General features: G+C 37.8%; 1 protein-coding gene across 4 annotated transcripts in view; it reads right to left on the bottom strand.

The window, feature by feature from the left end:
- The window catches only part of LOC132105591 (signal peptide, CUB and EGF-like domain-containing protein 1), a 64,295-nt gene extending 43,954 nt beyond the window's left edge, over positions 1-20,341 (bottom strand). The window contains exons 1-4 of one of the 4 annotated variants that reach the window (XM_059510827.1): positions 20,161-20,341; positions 18,414-18,536; positions 12,981-13,106; positions 4,017-4,151 (exon numbers count right to left, since the gene is read on the bottom strand). In XM_059510827.1, the coding sequence (XP_059366810.1) occupies positions 4,017-4,151; positions 12,981-13,106; positions 18,414-18,536; positions 20,161-20,248 (472 nt within the window). In that variant the 5' untranslated portion in view covers positions 20,249-20,341. The remainder of the gene's footprint in view (positions 1-4,016; positions 4,152-12,980; positions 13,107-18,413; positions 18,537-20,160) is intronic. The other 3 variants (XM_059510828.1, XM_059510825.1, XM_059510826.1) reach the window with 3 other exon arrangements.
- Positions 20,342-20,782: the final 441 nt, after the last annotated feature.

Raw genomic sequence — 20,782 nt, forward strand, 5'->3', positions numbered from 1 at the left:
ACTTTAGAGCATGCATTGTATGTATAGTCCTTTTTTTTGTCAATTTGGGAGCTTGGTCACTATATACAGGTCAGTTTAAAAATGTATCTCCTTGTTTCAAATGAAAAATAACAGAATACAAGTTTGGAATGACACGGGGGTGAGTAATAATGGCAGGATTTTCCTTTTTAGGTGAAATATTCCTTTAAATATTTAGGAAAGGTTCTGATTCATTCACACCACACTGCCAAACCAATTGGTTACCTCTACCATTCCGAGACCGATGAAGCCGACGGGCGTTTGGCAGCGCACAAAAAAAAAGTAAAGTCCTAATTTACAACCTACCAAGAGTGCCAGGATTTCTGCGGTTGAGAAGAATTTACAAGGTTATTATTTTCACAACATGTGGGGACATTTTGTGCCATATTTAAAATCCCATCAGGAGCCAGGGATTAGTTTTTCAAACTGGACAGCTCGGATAAACAGCAGCATGATCAGGTCTTAAGAAAATTCATTTAAAGTCAGATAAAGTTTGACCAGGTCCCAAATGGCATGCAACAAAGTAATAAAAAAATTATATATATATATATAATTTTATATTATATAGGTAATATGTCCCCTTATAGATGCATAAATATTAATCTTCAACCTGCTGTCCATTACAGAGAGAAAAAAAAAATGTAAGCAAATGAGGGGAACTGATACTGCAATAAAAAATAATCTACAATCTGTTTCTATCTAGAGCTGGAATAGAGATGACAGAAAGTGAAGGGTTTACATTCACTAGGTTGGAGCATAAACTCAGTTTATAACTTTGTAAACTAGAGGGATCCAAAAAAACAATAGTCACCCTTTCCCAGGAATGTTTGAGACACAACTATAAAAAAGAATAATGAAAGAAAAAAAAAATCACAGACAACTCACAGCTATCAGGCTTTATCGTTTCCTTCTGTGTGTGTACTTGTGTACATGTGTCTTACTATTTCAACTAACTACGATACACAGATGGAAAGACAGACTGATTAATGGATCGATTGAGGAATGGATGGATATAAATAGACTGAGAGTTGGATAGACAGAGAGAGAGATAAATAGATTGTTAGATAAGATCTGTCTTAATCTTAATCTATCTATATATGTCTGTCTTTTCATCCCTCAAACTGTCTTTGCACCTTTGTCTGTCTATCCATCTGTCTATTCAGACAGCTTATTGCATATGATTTTACCTTTATGCATATTCATAATTGCCCACAACAACTGCTGTAAACCACATTCTTTCATAAACTACATGAGGTGTTGCAGAAGTGGACATACAGTAAAACGGTGACCCACACAGGTCAACAGAACTGACAGAAGCCTTAGTCAAAAGAATATGGCCTCTTATAGAGCTCGAGTTTTCCACAGCAGACAGACGGCGCCAATGTCACACACACACACACACACACACACACACACACACACACACACACACTCATATGACACTGCGCTAGACTCAGGCCAGTAGGACACACTGGTGAATGAAGAATTGTAAACACACAACACCACACATTTCTCTCTCACACACTCTCACACACATATACATAAGTCTTAGACACGAGCCAATGGGCCATACTGGTGACAGACGAACTGTAAACAAGAAACATACACACATTCAACACACAGATTCCCAAACACACACTATTGATGAGTGAGGGTGATGAAAGAAGGTGAGAGGTTCATTTAGGGTGAGATTAAACTTGTGAAAGCTTGCCTGTTTGTAATCAGTGTGTCTGACCAAGGCAGATGAGGAAGACTGTACGCGGGCCATTTCTGCACTACTAACAGCACCAAACCAAATTACAAACGATGGATGAAACCTGTTGTTTCTATCCATCATTATAAACTCTATTTTAACATTATTATTCATTCTTTTTTGTTATGCAGTTTAAATAATCATTTTATGTCATTTTATATTGTTTTTAAATAATCTAAAATAATAAACAAATGATACATTTATTATTATTATTAACAGTAATAATTATTGACATCTGTAAATTATTTAAAGATTTGTATTTCAAATAGCTTATATTTAAATAGTACCAAATCAAAATAACAGACCACAAAACCAGTCTTAAGTGTCAATTTTTCAAAATTGAGACTTTAAAAAAAAATTATTTAAAAAAGCATGAATTTCAAGGATAATCATTGGCTCTTTTTTATTTGATTTATTTATATTATATTAAGGTTCTTGTCGACTTTGAGCAAAACTGCATTCCTCATACAATTACAATTAGTAAATGTAAAAGATGCCCAGTCTTTCTAGTAGAGAGTTTCTGATTCCTCTTCTGTTTACAGTGGATACATAGAGCTGTGTCTGTGTGTGTGTGTGTGTGTGTGTGTGTGTGTGTGTGTGTGTGTGTGTGTGTGTGTGCATGTAGCGTGCAGAGCCATCCAGGACTGCCACAGCACATCAGTTAGCTATCCACAAAAACAACCCTTTAGCTTGTTTACAGACAAGTACACAAACGTACCACGCACTCACTTAAAAAAAACACACACTACTACAGTATTTACCAAAGTTTTGCTTTTCAAGTAAAAATACTACTTGCAGGAGCAGATATTCAGCAAATGAGTTATGAGCTTCCCAAAAAGCAAATTTGGAGCATTTCTGGTTCTCTATCCCACTTCTAATATTCTATATTTTTCTGTCCAGCTCCTGGCTGGCTCTATCATTCTCCTCCCTCTCCAATCTTCTCCCATATATATATATATATATATACATATATATATATATATTCTGAACAAAGCATTAAAACTAGGAGAGGATGAAAAGAAGGGGGTCGTACACTCCTCTCCACATTCCACACATGATTGTGAGAGACATCAAAGATGCGATAACGAAGCAACCCACTCTCATTCATGACTATGTGTGCGAACCGTTTAGATTTGCGTAGTGTGTGGGAATGCATCCGCCTCAACATGGAGAAGCATCATTAGTTAAATCTGACAGGCGGAATGAGAAAGCACAAGAGGGTCGCATGATCTGCACACATCATGAAGTCACACGACACAACTGACTTTACCAAGCATTTGAACCGAATGCACCATGCACACACAAAGACATGCCTACTGGCCGCCTGCACGTTCATGCCTTCAACTTCCACCTCTGACCTTCCGCTCTGTCCGTGGTTCAGAAGTGAGATGTCGCTGAATTGGCTGTTCTGAAGCCACAGTGAGAATTATAGAGCACACATGGACACATGAAAAGAATATGAAAATAGCCCAGTGGGACGTGACAATCTTTCACCAGCGAGTAATATCATCAATAACAGTGAAAGTAACAGACTATCACATTACTTTTCAGAAATATGCCACAAACAGTCCAAAAATAGTGTTTATTATAATTATAGCAAAACACTGAACTGCACATCTCAAAAGGCATGATAATACACCTATGATATACCTTGAAATTTTTTTAATATGCAGTCCTATATTTTTATGTATTCATACCTGACTTGCATCTTAAAGCGTGTATAGTTTAATTTTTATAATAAGAGAATTAATTTATTTTGTTTTTATTTATGTTTTAAATTATTAATAATAATAATAATAATAATAAAATTGTAATGATAATTCATATTATTTAATAATGAGAGACCAACATCATAAGTTAATTTTCTTTTTTGTTATCGTCTTTTCATTCTTAAAAAATTCAGTAAATTACACAAATTGGAAATGCAGTTAAATTTGTATGCATTTATACCTAAATTTGCAGCTTAAAACGTATATAATATAATATAATATAATATAATATAATATAATATAATATAATATAATATAATATAATATAATATAATATAATATAATATAATATAATATAATATAATATAATATAATATTCGATCAGTACTCCACATATTACATTCAAAAATTTTGGCACAAATTTAATAGAGTGGGAATTTAGACCAACATGGCAAAACTACAAAAACAAGCTAACAATGAAATGACTGGCTCATCGAAGTAGGACAAAAATACAATATTAACAGGATGAGACTCACCATCTGATCGGTGGATACAGGTGTGCTGGTTGTCACTCAGGAAGAAGCCATCTTTGCACTGGCACTCGTAGCTGCCCATGGTGTTCACACAGATCTGCTGACAGCCGCCATTGTTGTCCAGACATTCATCCACATCTAAAGAGACACAAACACACACGGTCATTACAAAGCACACAAACACAATCATTCAAGAACAAGGATCTGGGCAAAACCACCATGCTTTGTCTCTCTGTGTAACCAAAGCCGGCTCAGCTCAGGTATTTGCAACAGTGTTTGTTTATCCGGAGCTGATTTTCCTTGATTTCCTCTCAGAGACTATCAGTTACTGAAGAATGCAGCTACTGAAGAATGTTGATTAAATGAGTAGTTTGATAAATGAGTTTCCAAACAATCTACCAGACAAATAAAACAGACATCCAATCATTCCAGCTTAAACAAGAAATTTAAAGCAATATCAGACATCAAGACCTTCAGTAGTGGCTACTTTTTAAACACTCTGGCTAAACTAAAATCTGTTTGCATGAGAGTATCTTATAAGTTCAATCTGTCTGTGTGTTTGCCTATTGCTTTGACAGCTCTATAAATGGCATTGTGGGTATGTTGGTTTGAGTAACAGCGTGACACTGGAGACCAGTAACACACATGAGTGAGTTTTATGCAGCCTTAACACAGCAACCTGCCTCTGTGGAGTTGGCAGCCCATAACTCTTTCTCAGGGGTGCTATTATGTCTCAGAGTAACACCACTGCCACTCTTCTGTCACTCGTCACTGCTGAATGTTCATGACATCATATTTTCCCATCCAGGCTAGAGGTTACAGGTCCGTAATCACCATAGATACTTCAAGACCAGGGAAATCGACAAGGAGATCGTGCTTGGAATTCACATAGCTGTAATTTGAATAGACAACATGCACATGCTGGTCATATTACTCTGGTATTTTGTTAAACAAGACAAAGAAAAGCAAAGCAAAGCAAAACAAAAAGAAGCAAAAACCCAAACAAAACTAAACCAAACAAACAAAAATGCCCCAAACAAAAGCAAATAAAAAAACAAATTATGTCACGTTGCTACTGTGAGGAGCAAAGGAGCGCAGAGATGGAGGAGTATCAGGATAACAGCCTTTAATAGTCCAAAACAAGGGGTAACACAAGACTTGGCAAGAACATACACATAGTACATAATATGGATGACACCAGACAACACTTTAAATGCAGGGCTTAATGAGGGGTATTTAACGGGACACAGGTGAATCAAATGACTAACTCAACGAGAGGGAATAACTGGGTCATGGGAAGCACATGGGAGAAAACACCACAAAATAGGTCAATTTTCCTGACAAATTAAAACAACAAACCCAAATCACCCACCCCACCCCCCCCCCCCCCCAAACAAAAAAACACAAAAACAAAGACAACCAACAACAACAATGAAATGACAACAAATGAAACCAAACACAATTTTTTTTATAAAAAACAAAAAAAAAAAAAAAATGAAACCAAACAAAACCAAGTGAAGCAAAACAAACCCAAACAAAAACAAAAGGCAAAAACCAAATGAAACAAAACAAAACCAAAATAACAAAAAAATACATAAAAGCAAACTAAAACAAACCCAAATCAACCGCCCTCCCCAAAAAAACAAAAACAAAAACAAAATCCAAATTAAACTAAATAAAACACAGCAAAACAAATCTGATCAAACAAAAACAACAAAACCCAAACAAAAACCAAAATTGAAGTAAGTGAAACAAAACAAAACAAACAAAATGCAAAACCCAAATGAAACCAAACAGAACTAAAACAAAACAAAACAAAAGATTTTTTTTATATGCTTATAATTTGAATAGACAACATTAAATAACTGTGTTTAATTTTTTACTATTGAGTAAAAACTGTATGTTGTCATACAGTCATTAATAATGCCACTTCCATAAAGGATGCATGCCCTAAACTTTAAGAGGAGAAATGATACAGCACAGCAATATTGTTTAACAAGTGAGAAACAAAGAAAACTTCTGCATATTTTTATAAAATGCATTCTAGAAAAAAAACTATATAGTAATAGCTTCATTAAGAGTTACATTTAGAAAGAATATAGAAAATAATAGTCTGACATTTATGAACAGATACATGGCAAATTTTTGTAGGTATGCTCCCATCTGTCTTGTTTTAGAATAATCTGGTTCTATTGTTTACAAGCTACTTATAATACTCACATTGAATGTTATAAACCGGAAGGCTGAATGAGCATCAAAGCTTATGTAAATGACGTGTGGAAACAACATGCCAGTTTCCTCCACTGTCATAGGTGAATTATCAGCACTGCACTCACAAACACGCTAAAGTCACTGTTTTCTATAGATAGAGACTGCAGTGACTGTTTCCACATCTTTTGATAATGGCACTGTGTGACAGCTAATGAGGACGTGTGTTTATGTTTACTGCCCTGTCTGTTGGAGTACGTTGAGAGCCAGACTTTACAGCCGTTAGTGCCTGTACGTGGCGGCACAAAAGCATTATCCAGCCCAATGACTTCACTATCATCTCCCGTGTAGCTTACGAGCTAAGACTACTGAGCTAAAAGAGAATAACTGTCTAATGAACTCAGGCTTTGTGTCCCGAGTGGTTGTTGTTGGTGTGTACACATTATTAGGGCTAATTTCTTTGCTAAAGTCTGGACATGCTATTTATTCTATTTATTCTATTTTTACATTTTTTTATAAATTACAATAATACGCATCAGCTGAAAGACATGTATGAATGTAGGACATACACATAGACGTAATCTTATCCACAACATGCAGACACAAGCACAGTTTAAATTGGTCACAGTGGTTTATTATGTGTCTCCGGCATTACCTGGTGACATAACTCTTTTTTTAGCATCTGCGGTGCGTCTCGTTAACGCAGCCAAGAAAGCAAGGCCTTTACTGTCCTATTAGCTACTGTACCCATCAAGAGAGGGGGTCTTTTTGCCCTTGTCCACAGAGACATCCCTGTCTGCCCCAGGAACCAAAAGTTTTTTGTACTACGTGGCAGGGTTTAAAATTCTGAGATTACCTGTGAAATTGCTTCTATTTTGCATTGATTTAATATATAACGTTTTAAAGGAACACTCCACTTTTTTTGAAAATAGGCTCAATTTCCAACTCCCCTAGAGTTAAACAGTTGAGTTTTACCGTTTTCGAATTAATTCAGCCGATCTCTGGGTCGGTGGTAGCACTTTTAGCTTATCTTAGCATAGATCATTAAATCTGATTAAACCGTTAGCATCTCGTTCAAAAATTACCAGAGTTTCTATATTTTTCCTATTTAAAACTTGACTCCTATGTAGTTACATTGTGTACTAAGACCGATGGAAAATGAAAAGTTGCAATTTTCTAGGCCGATGTGGCTAGGAACTAATAGAATAATAGAAACTAGTGAGATGTTAACGGTCTAATCAGATTCAATGGTCTATGCTAAGCTAAGCTAAAAGTGCTACCACCAAACCCGGAGATTGGCTGAATGGATTCGAAAATGGTAAAACTCAACTGTTTAACTCAAGGGGAGTTGGAAATTGAGACTATTTTCAAAAAAGGTGCAGTGTTCTTTTAAAGGATTCTCAAAGTCTGAAGTCTGAAAAATCTGTCATCAAATGCTTCTATTTATGGAATTCCTTACTGACCCAAAACTTTTCAACAGTGGTGTATGTTGACACCAGTGTAATTTGTGACTGCATTTCCAAATGATTTTCAGGAGTAGTATATGAGAAAAACCAAATAAAAATGATAAAAATGATAACCGAAGGATAATCAAAAACTCCAGGTCTCCTAAGCTATAAAAGAGCAAACTTTGAGCAATAAAATTTTCCTTTGGGAAAGTGTTTCCATGTAACACCCTAAATACACAAGCTTTTTGCAATTAGATTTTACCCCCAAGCACATTCTAAATAATTTGCAATCTTCATTTACAAGTGTTTAAAGAATTAATGAAACTTTGTGGTTGAAACCTTGAGCCTTCCAAAATAAATGCCATGTTGCTTTTTTGTATGTTGTCGTCTCTTTCCATTTCCATTTTCCCTTTACTATTTTTCTTTCCTCCCTGAAACACATTTCTTCTCCTTAGAATAATACCATCACATATGAGGCCACCCAGATCACAAGCTTTATCTCTTTATTGCCACATGTAACAATCCAGTCATGGTGGCTTGTTTCTCATTTGTCAGTTCACGGACGAGGGAAACATTTGATAGGAGGGTTTGGAGAAGACATGCTGGCTGCCTCTGTCTCTCTCGAGTGACTCTATAGCTGCGAGCGTAATGTGCGTCGTGTTTAATGTGGGAATGGAAACAGATATCATCAGTGTGACAGCCCTCTCTTGCTTTAAAAGGAGGGAAAAAAATAACATTTCAGCTGTCATCTCTCAATTAAGGCCCTCTCTGCCAAAATTTAAACAAGAGCCCTGGCATCCCGGTCTGCGAGTTTAAACTAGAATGCTTTTGTTTTGTTTGATTGCTCTTATGTAAACTTTAATTTGGAGGAGATCTAAGATGACATGATACAACAGGGAGAAAAAGAAAGGAAGAGAGAGAAGATGAGGGAGGAGGAAACAGAGAGAAATTCAGGGCAGAATAAAAGAGAAGGCACAAGAATCAAAGTGTAGGAGGAGAGGACTGAACTGAAGTGAGTTGAAGAGAAATAAACTGAATGGAACAGAATCGAAACAATAGAAGTTCAGCAGTAAACAGGACTATACAAACTGGGACAGAAAAGATAAGAATAGAATACAACAGAAAAAAAAAGTGAAGTAAGGTAAATAGAAGAGCAAAATAAGCCCCTTTCACACAGAGGTTCGGGGAAAATACACTGATAATATGTTGGTTTATTCACACTGCCAGTGAATTTCTGCCAGTGAATATGTGCATGCGTTCAAACACATCCTGTAAAGATGCCGTTAAGACACGTTACATCAGGATGTGATATGTAATGATCATACACTAGCGCATCGCATACATTTCCACTAAGCTGACGAACGATCTCAGGTTCAGTTCGGATAGTGAGGAGGCAATATTACATGTTACAAAGTTGCCAACCCATGATGAATCCTGGGATGTGAACAAAAACAAAAAAAGAGTCAAGTCAACCGACAACTGAACAGAACCGTAAAGAACTGGACAGAAGTGAAGTGAAAAGAACTCAACAGGTGTGAACAGAATAGAAGTGAAGTGAACAGAAACTTAAGATAAAAGAAGCAATGTAAACATAAGTGAAATGAAGCAAACAGAACAAAACAGATCTGAGAACAGAAGTGAAGCAAAGAAATGTGCAGAAAAAAAAGCACAAACAAATGAATGTGAAATGAAGTCAAAAAAAGTGACTAGAAGAAAATTCAAATGAAGACGCAAAGAACAGAAAAAAAAGTGAAGCGACACAAAAAGAACAGACCAAAACAGAAGCGAAGAGAAATAATTCAACAGAAGTGTCCAGAAGTGGTACAACAGAACGGGACTGAGATTTCTCTTGTTTAAAGTGACCTCTGCTACAACATCAACCCTGTTGTAATTGTAACTACATGAGTTTTCTCCTCCAATTCTGATGTTGGAGCGAGAAGGGAAAAGCAGCCAAATGATAAATAAACAGCAGCAGCAGTGCAGACATTCATAAAAAAAAAAAAAGAGCCAGATGATCTACACATTGAGTCCAGCTGCCCTGCATGGAGAGAAAAACAAATAAGAATGGAAATGAAAAAGACAGAGGAACTGCAGTAAATTGCTCTTTAATCAGCTCCCCATTAGCCAATCTTAAATCAATTAAAGCTTTAACTTGTTAACATGTGGAGATCTAAAATGACTTCCTACACAAGATCAGCCAGGCAAACAAGCCACAGAACTGATTTCCGTACCGTTTCAAAGAGCTCGCGGTTTGGTTAGCGCTCAGTAGGTTTGTTTGAACACACTCTGTGAGTGTGTGCGTGTGTGTGTTTATGCAGAACATAATCAGTGGCACAAGCCACACTAAGGCAAGCATCACTATTGCTATTGCTCATGTGCTTTACTCTTGCTTGGGCGGGTTGGGTATCTGTGGAATGGATTTAAAACTGAGTTGAATACTACTTTTACTGGTACCTGAAAATATAAACAAACACAAATCACCCACAACACACATGTGATGGAGAGCTTTGTATGAACTAATCACATTTCCATCAGGAAATGTAAAAAATCTAGTTAAAAGACGTCATTAATTATCTCAGAAAAGGTTACAAGGAGAAAATGTAATAGAATGTCAAAAACACAAAAAAAATAGATTACAGGAAAAGGTCATCATAAACATGATTCATTTAACCTTTCATGAAAGTCAATAGTTCAATAGTTTCACTTCCATCTAACTTTCCATAATGTGCACAGATGCCAATGAGGGTGCTATTAGAACATGTCATATGACGTTAAAGCGCCAATGAGAATGAATAAGATTTCGAAAGAGCAAACAAACACACACACACACACACACAGATGATGTGTGAATGAGAAGCATCAGCATTAAGCAGACAGGAGAGAGTAACAGGAAACATGACGAAGCACCATATGACGGCCACTCTTTGACCAATTAAGTGTTTCATCTACCGAAAGACAATTTTAGACCTTGTATAAAAACAGAGACTTACTGGAATCATTTTATGTGGTAATAAACTTTATGCCAAAAATGCTATATAGAAACTCTCGAATGAAGATTAGGAAAACTAACTAAAAAAAAAGACTGCATGCAAAGCAAAGAAGAGGACGGGGAGAGAAAAATCTCTAAAATGGTTGACTTTTTCTGTGTCAATCTATTTCTAGATAGAGGTGGAGGAGAGGGCTGAGACAAAAAATCCAGGAGAGAAGACAAGACAGAAAGAAATGAAGAGAAATGTGGCGAGTCAGACACAGAAAACTGGAAGCGGAGGAAAAGACATAACAAGAGCAGTAGAAGAAGGGGGTTTCGAACAGGAGAGCCCCCTCAGTGCTGCTGATGGCCCTCTGCGGCCTTGTCTAAGTTCCCAGAGCCATCATTTAGACTTGTATTTGAGACATTCCACAATAAAGATGTCAAATAGAAGGCAAGTCTATCGCCTCTAGGGAAACAGCCTGGAGTTACTCCAAAGAGACCCACAGCCAAGATAACCAAGAAAATACAGAGAGAGGGAGAGCGCAAAGACAGGACGGGAGAAAGAGAGAAAGAGAGATTTTTAGGAGGAGGATAAAAAGAAAAGTTTGAGAAAGTGAAAAATGAAGGGCTGATTTTGAAAGAAAGAAGTATAGAGATAGATCAGTATTATAAGAGTTTTAAGAAATTGTACAGTAGTAATACCTTGGTTTTATAGGCATGGATTTCATGGGTGTACCATAATATTCAAAGAAATAACTTAAGAGCGCCTAATTGCTTGTTTTAGGCCAATAGTTCAACAGTAGGAAGTTTCTATCTATGAAAGCATTTAGTTCAACAAGTGGTTTTGATCAGAATAACAACGATGCATTCGCCTGCTTAACAAAGACAGACTTTATTAGTGCTACTGTGATAAAATTATAAGCAAATGTTCGCAACGTTGTCTTAACCAATTGCATGATTTAGAAGCAGGACTGTTTGTTTGGTCCAACAATGGAGGACAACTGGGGTAGTGAAAAAATCATTACTTTTTCAGTTCTTTGGTGCTTCTATTGGTAAAGAAGTATTTTTGTAAATTGGTTGTGATTTTTTTTTCATAATTTGTCTGTATGCTTCATACCAGTCAGGTCATACAGATTCATGATATTGCCAATTACGGGTGACCTTTATGGTGATGTTTTACCTGCACATTGTAAGTTTTTTGTGCCAATCAGGCCACATAAAATAATATGAAATCATCAATTAGGGCTGGGATTGGGGGGATTTTCACTGTGACAATTTAACTCCGAGTTGTACGTTTTCATACCAGTCAGATTGTGCAAATTCATATTAACTCCAACTATGGGTAGGGTTACCATGGTATTACTATTATCTGATGTCACCACCACTGTACCGCCTCATTTGTTTTGAACGAGACACAAATTAGGGAAACCATATAAAGGAATGCTGCTAAAGACGGAGGAGGTGTTAAAGGTCTCTGAAGGTCTGAGCCCTGATGTCCTGCTCTGGTATCATTACAGCGGCTAATGAAAAATTATGACCTCAGCATCCTGAAACTCGGATCGGTGCACAAATTTGTTTTGGATTATGAGAGCAGAGAGGAGATGAGATGAGAGTGGCTCAAGTTCTTCATCCAGCTGCTCAGAGGCACACACATCGTGCTGTCATCTCTCTCTTTATCTCTTGTGACATTGATGTTTGGACTGTAATACGTAGTCACCATGACACCATAAAGCCACCACACTTCAGGTTGATAGGTCACTTTCAACCAAAGACACATCTGCACTCACTTAGAGGGGTAACAAAGACAAAGAAAAAGACTCGCTACAAAAAACACACTTTTTAACGAATTCCTGAATCCCCACTGCAATCCAGCAAAACCATGAGACCCGGCCCTAACTCTCCGGGTCATGGAATTTCATCTTTGAACTATTCCAATAAATACGAGATGGCAAGTTATTAATTTTCTCTTAGCCTTTTCTTCCCCTACTTCCATTTTTAAACGTTAACATAAACATTGGACCTGACTGCCGATTTCTGGGAATTGGACGCGATTGCGCCACTGGTGACATTTGGGTGACATTTTTAAGAGATGAAAATAATCACGAGGTTCCTGTTGGCGTGCTCCTGTCACAATGGGGATGGAATACTGGAGCAAGACGCAGCTCGGCTGGCCTTTTCCGAGGCGCTGTGCGGAGATCGCTGAGGCAGATTTGTTTACGTTTGCAAAGGGGGGTCGTTACAGAGGTCATTAGCCAGGCAAAGAGATGACGAGGGACTACCTCATCTGTAAAACTGTCAGGAGAGGCAACTGAGTGCGTATATTTCTTTCTAGCATCTTACCGAGACAGTTGTGCCCATCATCTGCCAGCATGAATCCGTCGTAGCATGTGCACCTGTAGTTCCCGGGTATATTGATGCAGTCGTGAACACATCCACCATTGTAGTCATTTTCACACTCGTCCATATCTGAAAAAGACAACGTACACACATAATGAACTCAGTTCGTAGAGATCAGACAAATATGAAATCCATCAATCCTTTTTGTACAAACGGTGCAGATGAGTTACACACTGAAGATTAATACATAGGTTAAGAGTTGTTCAAATGGCAAAAAAAAACTGTTAATGATACTAAGCAGAGGTTAAATAAGGAGGTTTAAGAAGAGCAGGCTTATGAAACAAGCTTTCATTGCTGCTATGAGTTTGTACAGGAGACAGACATAAGTACGGACACTTAAATAAACACAATATTTCTCTCTTTCACTCACACACACTTGAATGCATTGAAATCAGATAGACAGCAAGTGACTGTTCTCTGCCAGACGATGATCGTTGGTATCTGCTTTGTGTTTTGCGCTACCTTGGAGTGTTTGATTTAATAAACCTGGCTTGTGCTCTTGGAGACATACAGCACAAACTAAAAATATCCACGTTATTTCCCACAAAAAAACACACAAGCCACATTGTGCAACTGCGGCTATGAGGACAGTGAGAACTGCGTTTAAGAATGTCTTGGTTTTCTTTCTCTACATCTACTCAAAACCAAAAATCTATCCAGACAGTAAAATATTGAGTGAACACTAACAGTAACACATACTAGCTCACATACTCATGCCACAAACACAAATCACACACACATGCAGATATACACCAAAATTATAGAGGCATAAATACTTCACTAGCATTTTATTCACTGTTTGTTTCTCTTTTCTATCAAAGAGTGTCGGTTTTGGCTTACTGTGAAGAAAAGGACCATCACAGTAGACAAGCATGGAGCCAACTCATCATGAAAACATCCATAAACACTCTGGAGCAAACAAAAAGTTCATGTTTCACTACCGTTTTATCTAGTGAACATGAAAACCACTGCATCTACAGGAAGAGGTAAAATTAGAGAAAAGAGAGACAGATGGATGGAGGGAGACCCCTGAAGGTAGATAATATGGAAGAATGACAGATTCAAAGGTTAAAGTTTAGATCTCACCATATGAAAGGCCACTTTAAAACAATAAAGTGGGTCTCATATAAACATTTTCATGAAATAATCCACACAATTATTAGTGATTGAGACTCAATGTATCCGTCAGTAGCATTATAAAAGCAAACCATCCAAGAACATTAAGAAAACGAGTTTGATTTGAGGTCATAATGTTTTTAGGTGTGTGTTGCAGCCGTTTGCCAGGCTAACAGGGTGTATATAGTGTGTCAATGAAGGTGTGAGGGGGGCGGGCTTGTTAAAGAGGTGGACGGCTAGTTAGCTTCAAGCTGACATACTTCCTGTCTTGGAGCTGTTGTTGATTTGACCCGGCAGTGAGCCGACAGTTCGGGTTGATGCTTGCTGAGGTTTCCGCTGTCAACACGCACAGATCTCTAATCGAAGGAGAAGTGTTTATGCTCAACATCCCATCAAGCAGATTAAGCACCTCCACTAACACCTCAGCAGGGGAGGAGCCCGCGGGAGGCAAAACCTCTACACCCCTCAGCCCAACACAACACGTCCAAATCCTAACTGCTGAAAAACGTGCCATGCAGAGAGCACCAAAATTGAGGGTTCATGGCTAATGTGTGTTCCTTTAAAGTTTCTACTTCTGGTGTTTAGTGCAGGTAAATGAGCAGAAAGCAGTAATGAAGTGTAAAACTTCACTAAACCGAAGCATGCACCCTCTTAGATTTTTGAAGCCATGTTCCATTGTTTCATAATTCATTTACAGTATTAAAGTGCTGTCTCTTATTATTATTATAAATGTTGAAAACAGTTGTGCTGCTTAATATTTTTGTGGAAACTACAATACATTTTTTTCAGGATAATTTTATGGATATAAAGTTCAAAAGAACTATATATAATTTTAGAATAATTTTTTTTAGTAAGATTATAAATGTCTTTACTTTTAGTTTAATCCTTCCTGAATAAAAGTATACATTTCTTTAAAATATGTTACTGACCAAATAGTAGAGTATAATAATACTTACAAAAGAATTTAAAATGCTGATCAAAAAAGGTTTTAGATGAATTATATCATGTCACTCCACATGACATGGCTTGAAATTTCATGTCAACTACATTTAAAGCTTTTTAGTGTGTGTGGTGGCACATAAAGCAGCAAAAAGACTGATGTGTCCTGTGAGGGGAGGGTCAGGGATGAAGGGTGGGCACACTCAAACAGCCAATCAGAGCATCGGGAGCTCTGTGACGAGTCCGCAGACACCAGGCAGACAATGGCCTAGTAATGGGTCGACACCTCCATCTCTCATTACATTTATCTGTCCCCTCCTCACCACCCCCCATCCCCTTATCTAACATTTTCTCATTGAAACATATGAACACACACTTAGAAGCACACACACACCGACTCAGAGACTAGGGCACTTCTTCAGAGGCGACGATTACCTGACCTCTTTCACACACAGAGATAAAAAAGGAATGGAGGGGAAAAGAGAGAGAGGAAAAACGAGGCAGACAAGACAGTTCTCTCCCAGGTAAACTCACTAACCTAATGCTGAGTCATGTTAAGGCTTTGTTTAATCTCTCCACCCCTGCAAATAAACCCTTGCATCATGGGTGTGGTTGTGATCTGTGTGGATTCCCTTGTGAGCTCCGCCCCCTGATGAATCTCATTAATTAATCAATTTGCATAATCAATAAAACCCAAAAGGGCAAGGAATGAAGCTTTATGTCACAACTATGTCACTGCATGTTATATAATTCTCCACTTTGACTTTAAAGTATTGAAAGCATGTAATGCGTTTAATTTCTGATAGTCACACCCCCAACTCAAGCCATAGGTTGAACCAATGCTGCTGTGTCATGCTGGTAGGGATGCTCAAACAAACAGAGCAATGTTTTGATAGCGCCACAGATCCACAGCGTTTACATTTTTTAGGGTAATCAACCTACAAATGGCTGCTTATAGTCTCTGCATATTAAGCTGGACAGGAAAAAGTATTTTAACACTGAAAAATAGACACACTTCTGCTGTAAGAGCATTTTAATTGCATTATAGCATCTGCTAGGAAACACAATCAGAAGCATTTTTAAGCATGCGTATAAATGATGTCCACCAGCCCTCAAAAAACATAAGCTACATAATGTAAAGAAGGTTTACAAATCACAGCTCACACATCACTTAACCTTACACTGACAGAAACAAGCAAATACACATTCCTTTCTTCCCGTTTCATCGGCTCACACATTTTTCTGTTTCATCGCCTTTGTTTCTGGCACAATCCGAATCCAAATCTTTCAGCAGTGACAGCCACAGCATCATTCATGATAATACAGAGAAGCTGCAGTTACAAACTCACAATTACAAGCAGATGCACCTCAAAAAAGCTCAAAAACCTATTTTTGTTGTCCATGTACTTCTCACCATCTAAAGCACTATTTATTTGGAACGACTAAAAACCAAGTTAAAGATTGATCTTATTGACAATCAGATGTTAAAGGAATAGTACATCCGAAAATTTAAATTTGCTGAAAATTTACACACTCTTAATTTGTTTGTCCATCGGAACAGATTTGGAGAAATGTAACATTACATCATTTGCTCACCAATGGATCGTCTGCAGTTAAAGGGTGCCGTCAGAATGAGAGTCCAAATAGCTGATAAAAACATCATAATAATACACAAATAATCCACATGAGTTCAGTTCATCAATTTAAAGATTATGAAGTGATAACCTGCATGTTTGTAAGAAACAAATCCTTATTTAAACCGTTTGTTTTCAAAAGAAACAAACTCATCTACATATTAGATGGCCTGAATGCAAACACATTTTCAGCAAACATTAGGTGAACGGTTCCTTTAAAGAGATTTTTCTTTTTTCTAATGAATTGTCTGCAATTAAGGTGTTTTAGGAGAAAGATCTGAGACAATGGTCATACATAAATTAAATGTATCTGAGATCACCTTTAAAAGAGGAACCTCCAAGCAATACAATTTTACTCTGGGTTGCATCTTGGTAAATATGAGCACAGGCTGAGATATCGAGAACCAATCAAAAGCACCAGAATAGCATTTTTTACTAAAAGGTTTTTAAATGGCAGAATGCATCATGCACATAAAACAATTATTCATATAAAAAATATATATAAAGCTTTTTACAGAAAATATTAATATTTTCATAAGTAACTGTGATTTAATTACACACTTTTTTCTCCGTATCTGTAACAGTTTACAGTTACATTTATTGGTTATGAATCTCCTCATGCTCAACAGACTTTACTAGCTACAAATGCACTGATGTGTAGACAGACAACATGACTGCATTAGAGTGTTAGAAAGTGTTTTCTTAATTTTCTTCAAAGCCAAACATGCAGGGCTTTAATTAAAGGGTGGGTATGGGGTGTGTTAATGGGCTTTTTGCTTCAGACAAAACAGCCCCCCCTCACTTCCCACAATACACCACATTACACTGTGGACGGAATGTCCGCTCAGACAGCATAAGAGCCAAAACCGAGAGGAGACGCACACATGCACGCATAGTTAACATGCTAAGAGCAAAGCAGCCCGGTTGGATTCAGCGTAACTGACAGCCTCATTGCCCTGCAACCGTAGACTGCGGTTTAAAGGTGGGAGGAAAAGGCTTCTGTAAAGTCCAGAACATCCCCAATGTTTCCTTAGAGAAATAAAAAGATGCTGTTCTAGCCCTCGCTGTCTGGCCTCAGACAGGAGTATTAAGCGCTAACTGTGGAGCAGTCTGGTGCAATGCCATTTCACATCCACCTAATTCATTAATGCAACTACGAATGGGTGTCGGGTGTCATAATAGGTCGAGAGCACATTCTATGCTTTTTCTGAAACACAAGCTCCACACATGTGAGTGAAACGGGGAGAGAGATCTCTAAGATTGGCATCTTGGCAAATATGAGCACAGGTATAGACCTTTTCAGCACTTTCTTCCGACATTTATCAGAGTATGCGTGTCCACTATACCTGCTTAATAGATCTATGTGAGTGTGTAAAGAAATTACATGATGTTCATTTATCTGTGAGTGTTTCAGTGAGTGTGTGACTGTGATCCGCTCTGACCGTGTGTATGTTGGCTCCAGCTGTGCTGTGCTCTCAAGCAGAATGGGAGAGGGAAGTGTAAAGACTGGAGCAGGTTTTACCCTCCCAGCACCTCTCACCCTCACATTGCACTTTCTCCTCACTAATTAAGACCCACAGCAGGAGTTAGAGAACAGCTGGATGACCTGACTGAGAGTGTGTGTGACAGACAGGCGGACAGGGGATGGAATGAGCAAAACAGAGGGTGAGAGATCTGTCTGCCTCACCTTCGCAGTGCTTGCCATCTCCCTTGTAACCAGTCTTGCAGATGCACTTGAAGGACTTTGGAGTGTTTTGGCAGAGAGCATCGATGTGACAGTCGTCTGTGGATTCGGAGCACTCATCGGCATCTGTGGAGTAATCACATGGGCAAAGATTTAGCTAAATGCAATTGTGAAAAGATTATATTGTCACATTAGACAGAAAGTGCCACTTTTTTGGTCTAATAGATAGCTGAAGATTTCCAGTCAGCTGATGTCAGTTTCTAAAAACATGACAACCTTTCTATTTAAATTTGATAAAAGCTTTTATATCTTTTTGTTCATCGCTATTTTTTACAAACCAAACACGTTCAAACAGAAGAGTAAGAATGAGTTCCAGAAACACCTAAATCCATCCAAGTGTAGCACATCAATGTACCTAAAGAGAAACTAGTCAAACTGAATTAAATATACATTGTCTTTTATGAAAAATCTATGTTTACGTATCTCTGACAGGGAGTTTGGGGTGTGGTACTTTACTCTTTGTCACTGATCTGAAAGCAGTTGGCTTTTTCTTATGAGGATCTTATTGCTGGTTTAGACAGGTGAAGTTGAAGAAAACATAACAGAGCAAAAATAACCAAATGTACTCAGACAGGACAAAAGCAGTCCAGAAAGAAGATGTTTAGCTTTTCAGCCAAGAAAAACCAACAGAGTGTCCAATAAAGTGATATATTGATTCACCTAAAAAGCAGAAATTATGCTTATTCAAGCTCCAAATACAGAAGTGAATAAAGAAATGAATGTATGAATAAGCAGACTCCTGGAAAGCTCATTTAAGAGAAAGAGTCTTTTTGAAGAGGAAAATGAGGTGGTTTGGTTGGGTATTATTGATGTGTAGCCTTACCAGTACAACACCACTGGTCCCTCAACCTCTCCTCTGGCTTTTTATCATTTGTATGAACTAAATCAAGTGTTTCTTTAAACTGTACGCAAACGGAGCACCTTTTGCGAAATGTTGCGCTCTTTTTATCCAACATCCAAACCATACACGGAGAGAGAAAATCAGAGTACTCTTTGTGCATTTCAGCACTTAATATCATAAAATAATGTCTATTTGAAAAGCTTCAAAACATAAAAAGCCAAAAGTCGTCTATGCGCAATCGTCAAACTCATTTGGAGACGAGTTAGGCAATTAATCTCGCTGTTTATTTCAAATCGCATGCGTTCGACCTAAAATACAAAGATAAAAATATAAAACACCATTAAATCAAGTAGTGTCGTGGTTAAAAAGAAAAGGCGATCTGTTTTTATCGTTTGTCTATTTATTGACTTTTCATGGCATTCATTATGGAGAGACACAATGCGTATTGATGATAGTGGAGGAGTGAGGGGTCGATAAGCCCCCCGAACCAACCCCATCAGGGCGGCTCATGCTCCTATAGACCCCAAGGGAGTCCGAAGAGACCCGGCAAAAGCTCTCCTTAAGGAATAACACGCGTAAAACAAGACGGGCGCGTTCACATACGCATATAGTCTACCTTATTTATTTAATGAAAGGACAACAGTAGCTATGTATACAAAGTCATACAAAGTATGACTAAATGATTGTTCTAGATGAATGCCATTTCAGGTTTGATAATAGATTAAAGAGTGTAATGCAATTACATGGAAATCATGTGCAAAGTCATGCAACCACTGATTTACATCCTATATCATGTATTAGGAGTTTCACCAAATAAAACATGTGAAAGGTACGGGGGGGGACACTTACCTGCGACTCCAACATTTCCCATGACATCTAAAGTATTTATGAGGAGGAAAAACAAACAGACGTCCCAAGAGAAGCAGGCAGGACCCATGGTTAGAGGCTCTGAGTGAATAGACTTCTCCAGTTGTGCGTTTCTTTGATAAGAAGCGTTTCTGCTGCTGCTGACAGAAAGAGCACGAGAGCCCGAGCCTCGAGACGCCTGCTGATTGGTTTGCGCACATTTGAGGAGGAGATGGGAGGTGGAAGGAAGGGGGCAGAGAGAGAGAGAGAGAGAGAGAGAGAGAGTGCCTAGATTAGATAGATAGATAGATAGATAGATAGATAGATAGATAGATAGATAGATAGATAGATAGATAGATAGATAGATAGATAGATAGATAGATAGATAGATAGATAGATAGATAGATAGATAGATAGATAGATAAGTAGTCTATATTAAGGAAATAGATAACTTTATACACACATGATGTCATTATATAAAATGTAGATTTTGCCGGTGTGTTCCATTCCTCTCAAGAGTAAAATTATATGTTTAAATTGCGCATCTGTGACTGACAGCTTGCTGTCAAACTGAGTGAAGCAATAATGTGTAACAGCAAATACAAACGTTCCTGATATCTAAAGC

The sequence above is a fragment of the Carassius carassius genome, chromosome 26 (assembly GCF_963082965.1).
Source record: "Carassius carassius chromosome 26, fCarCar2.1, whole genome shotgun sequence".
Classification (NCBI taxonomy): domain Eukaryota; kingdom Metazoa; phylum Chordata; class Actinopteri; order Cypriniformes; family Cyprinidae; genus Carassius; species Carassius carassius.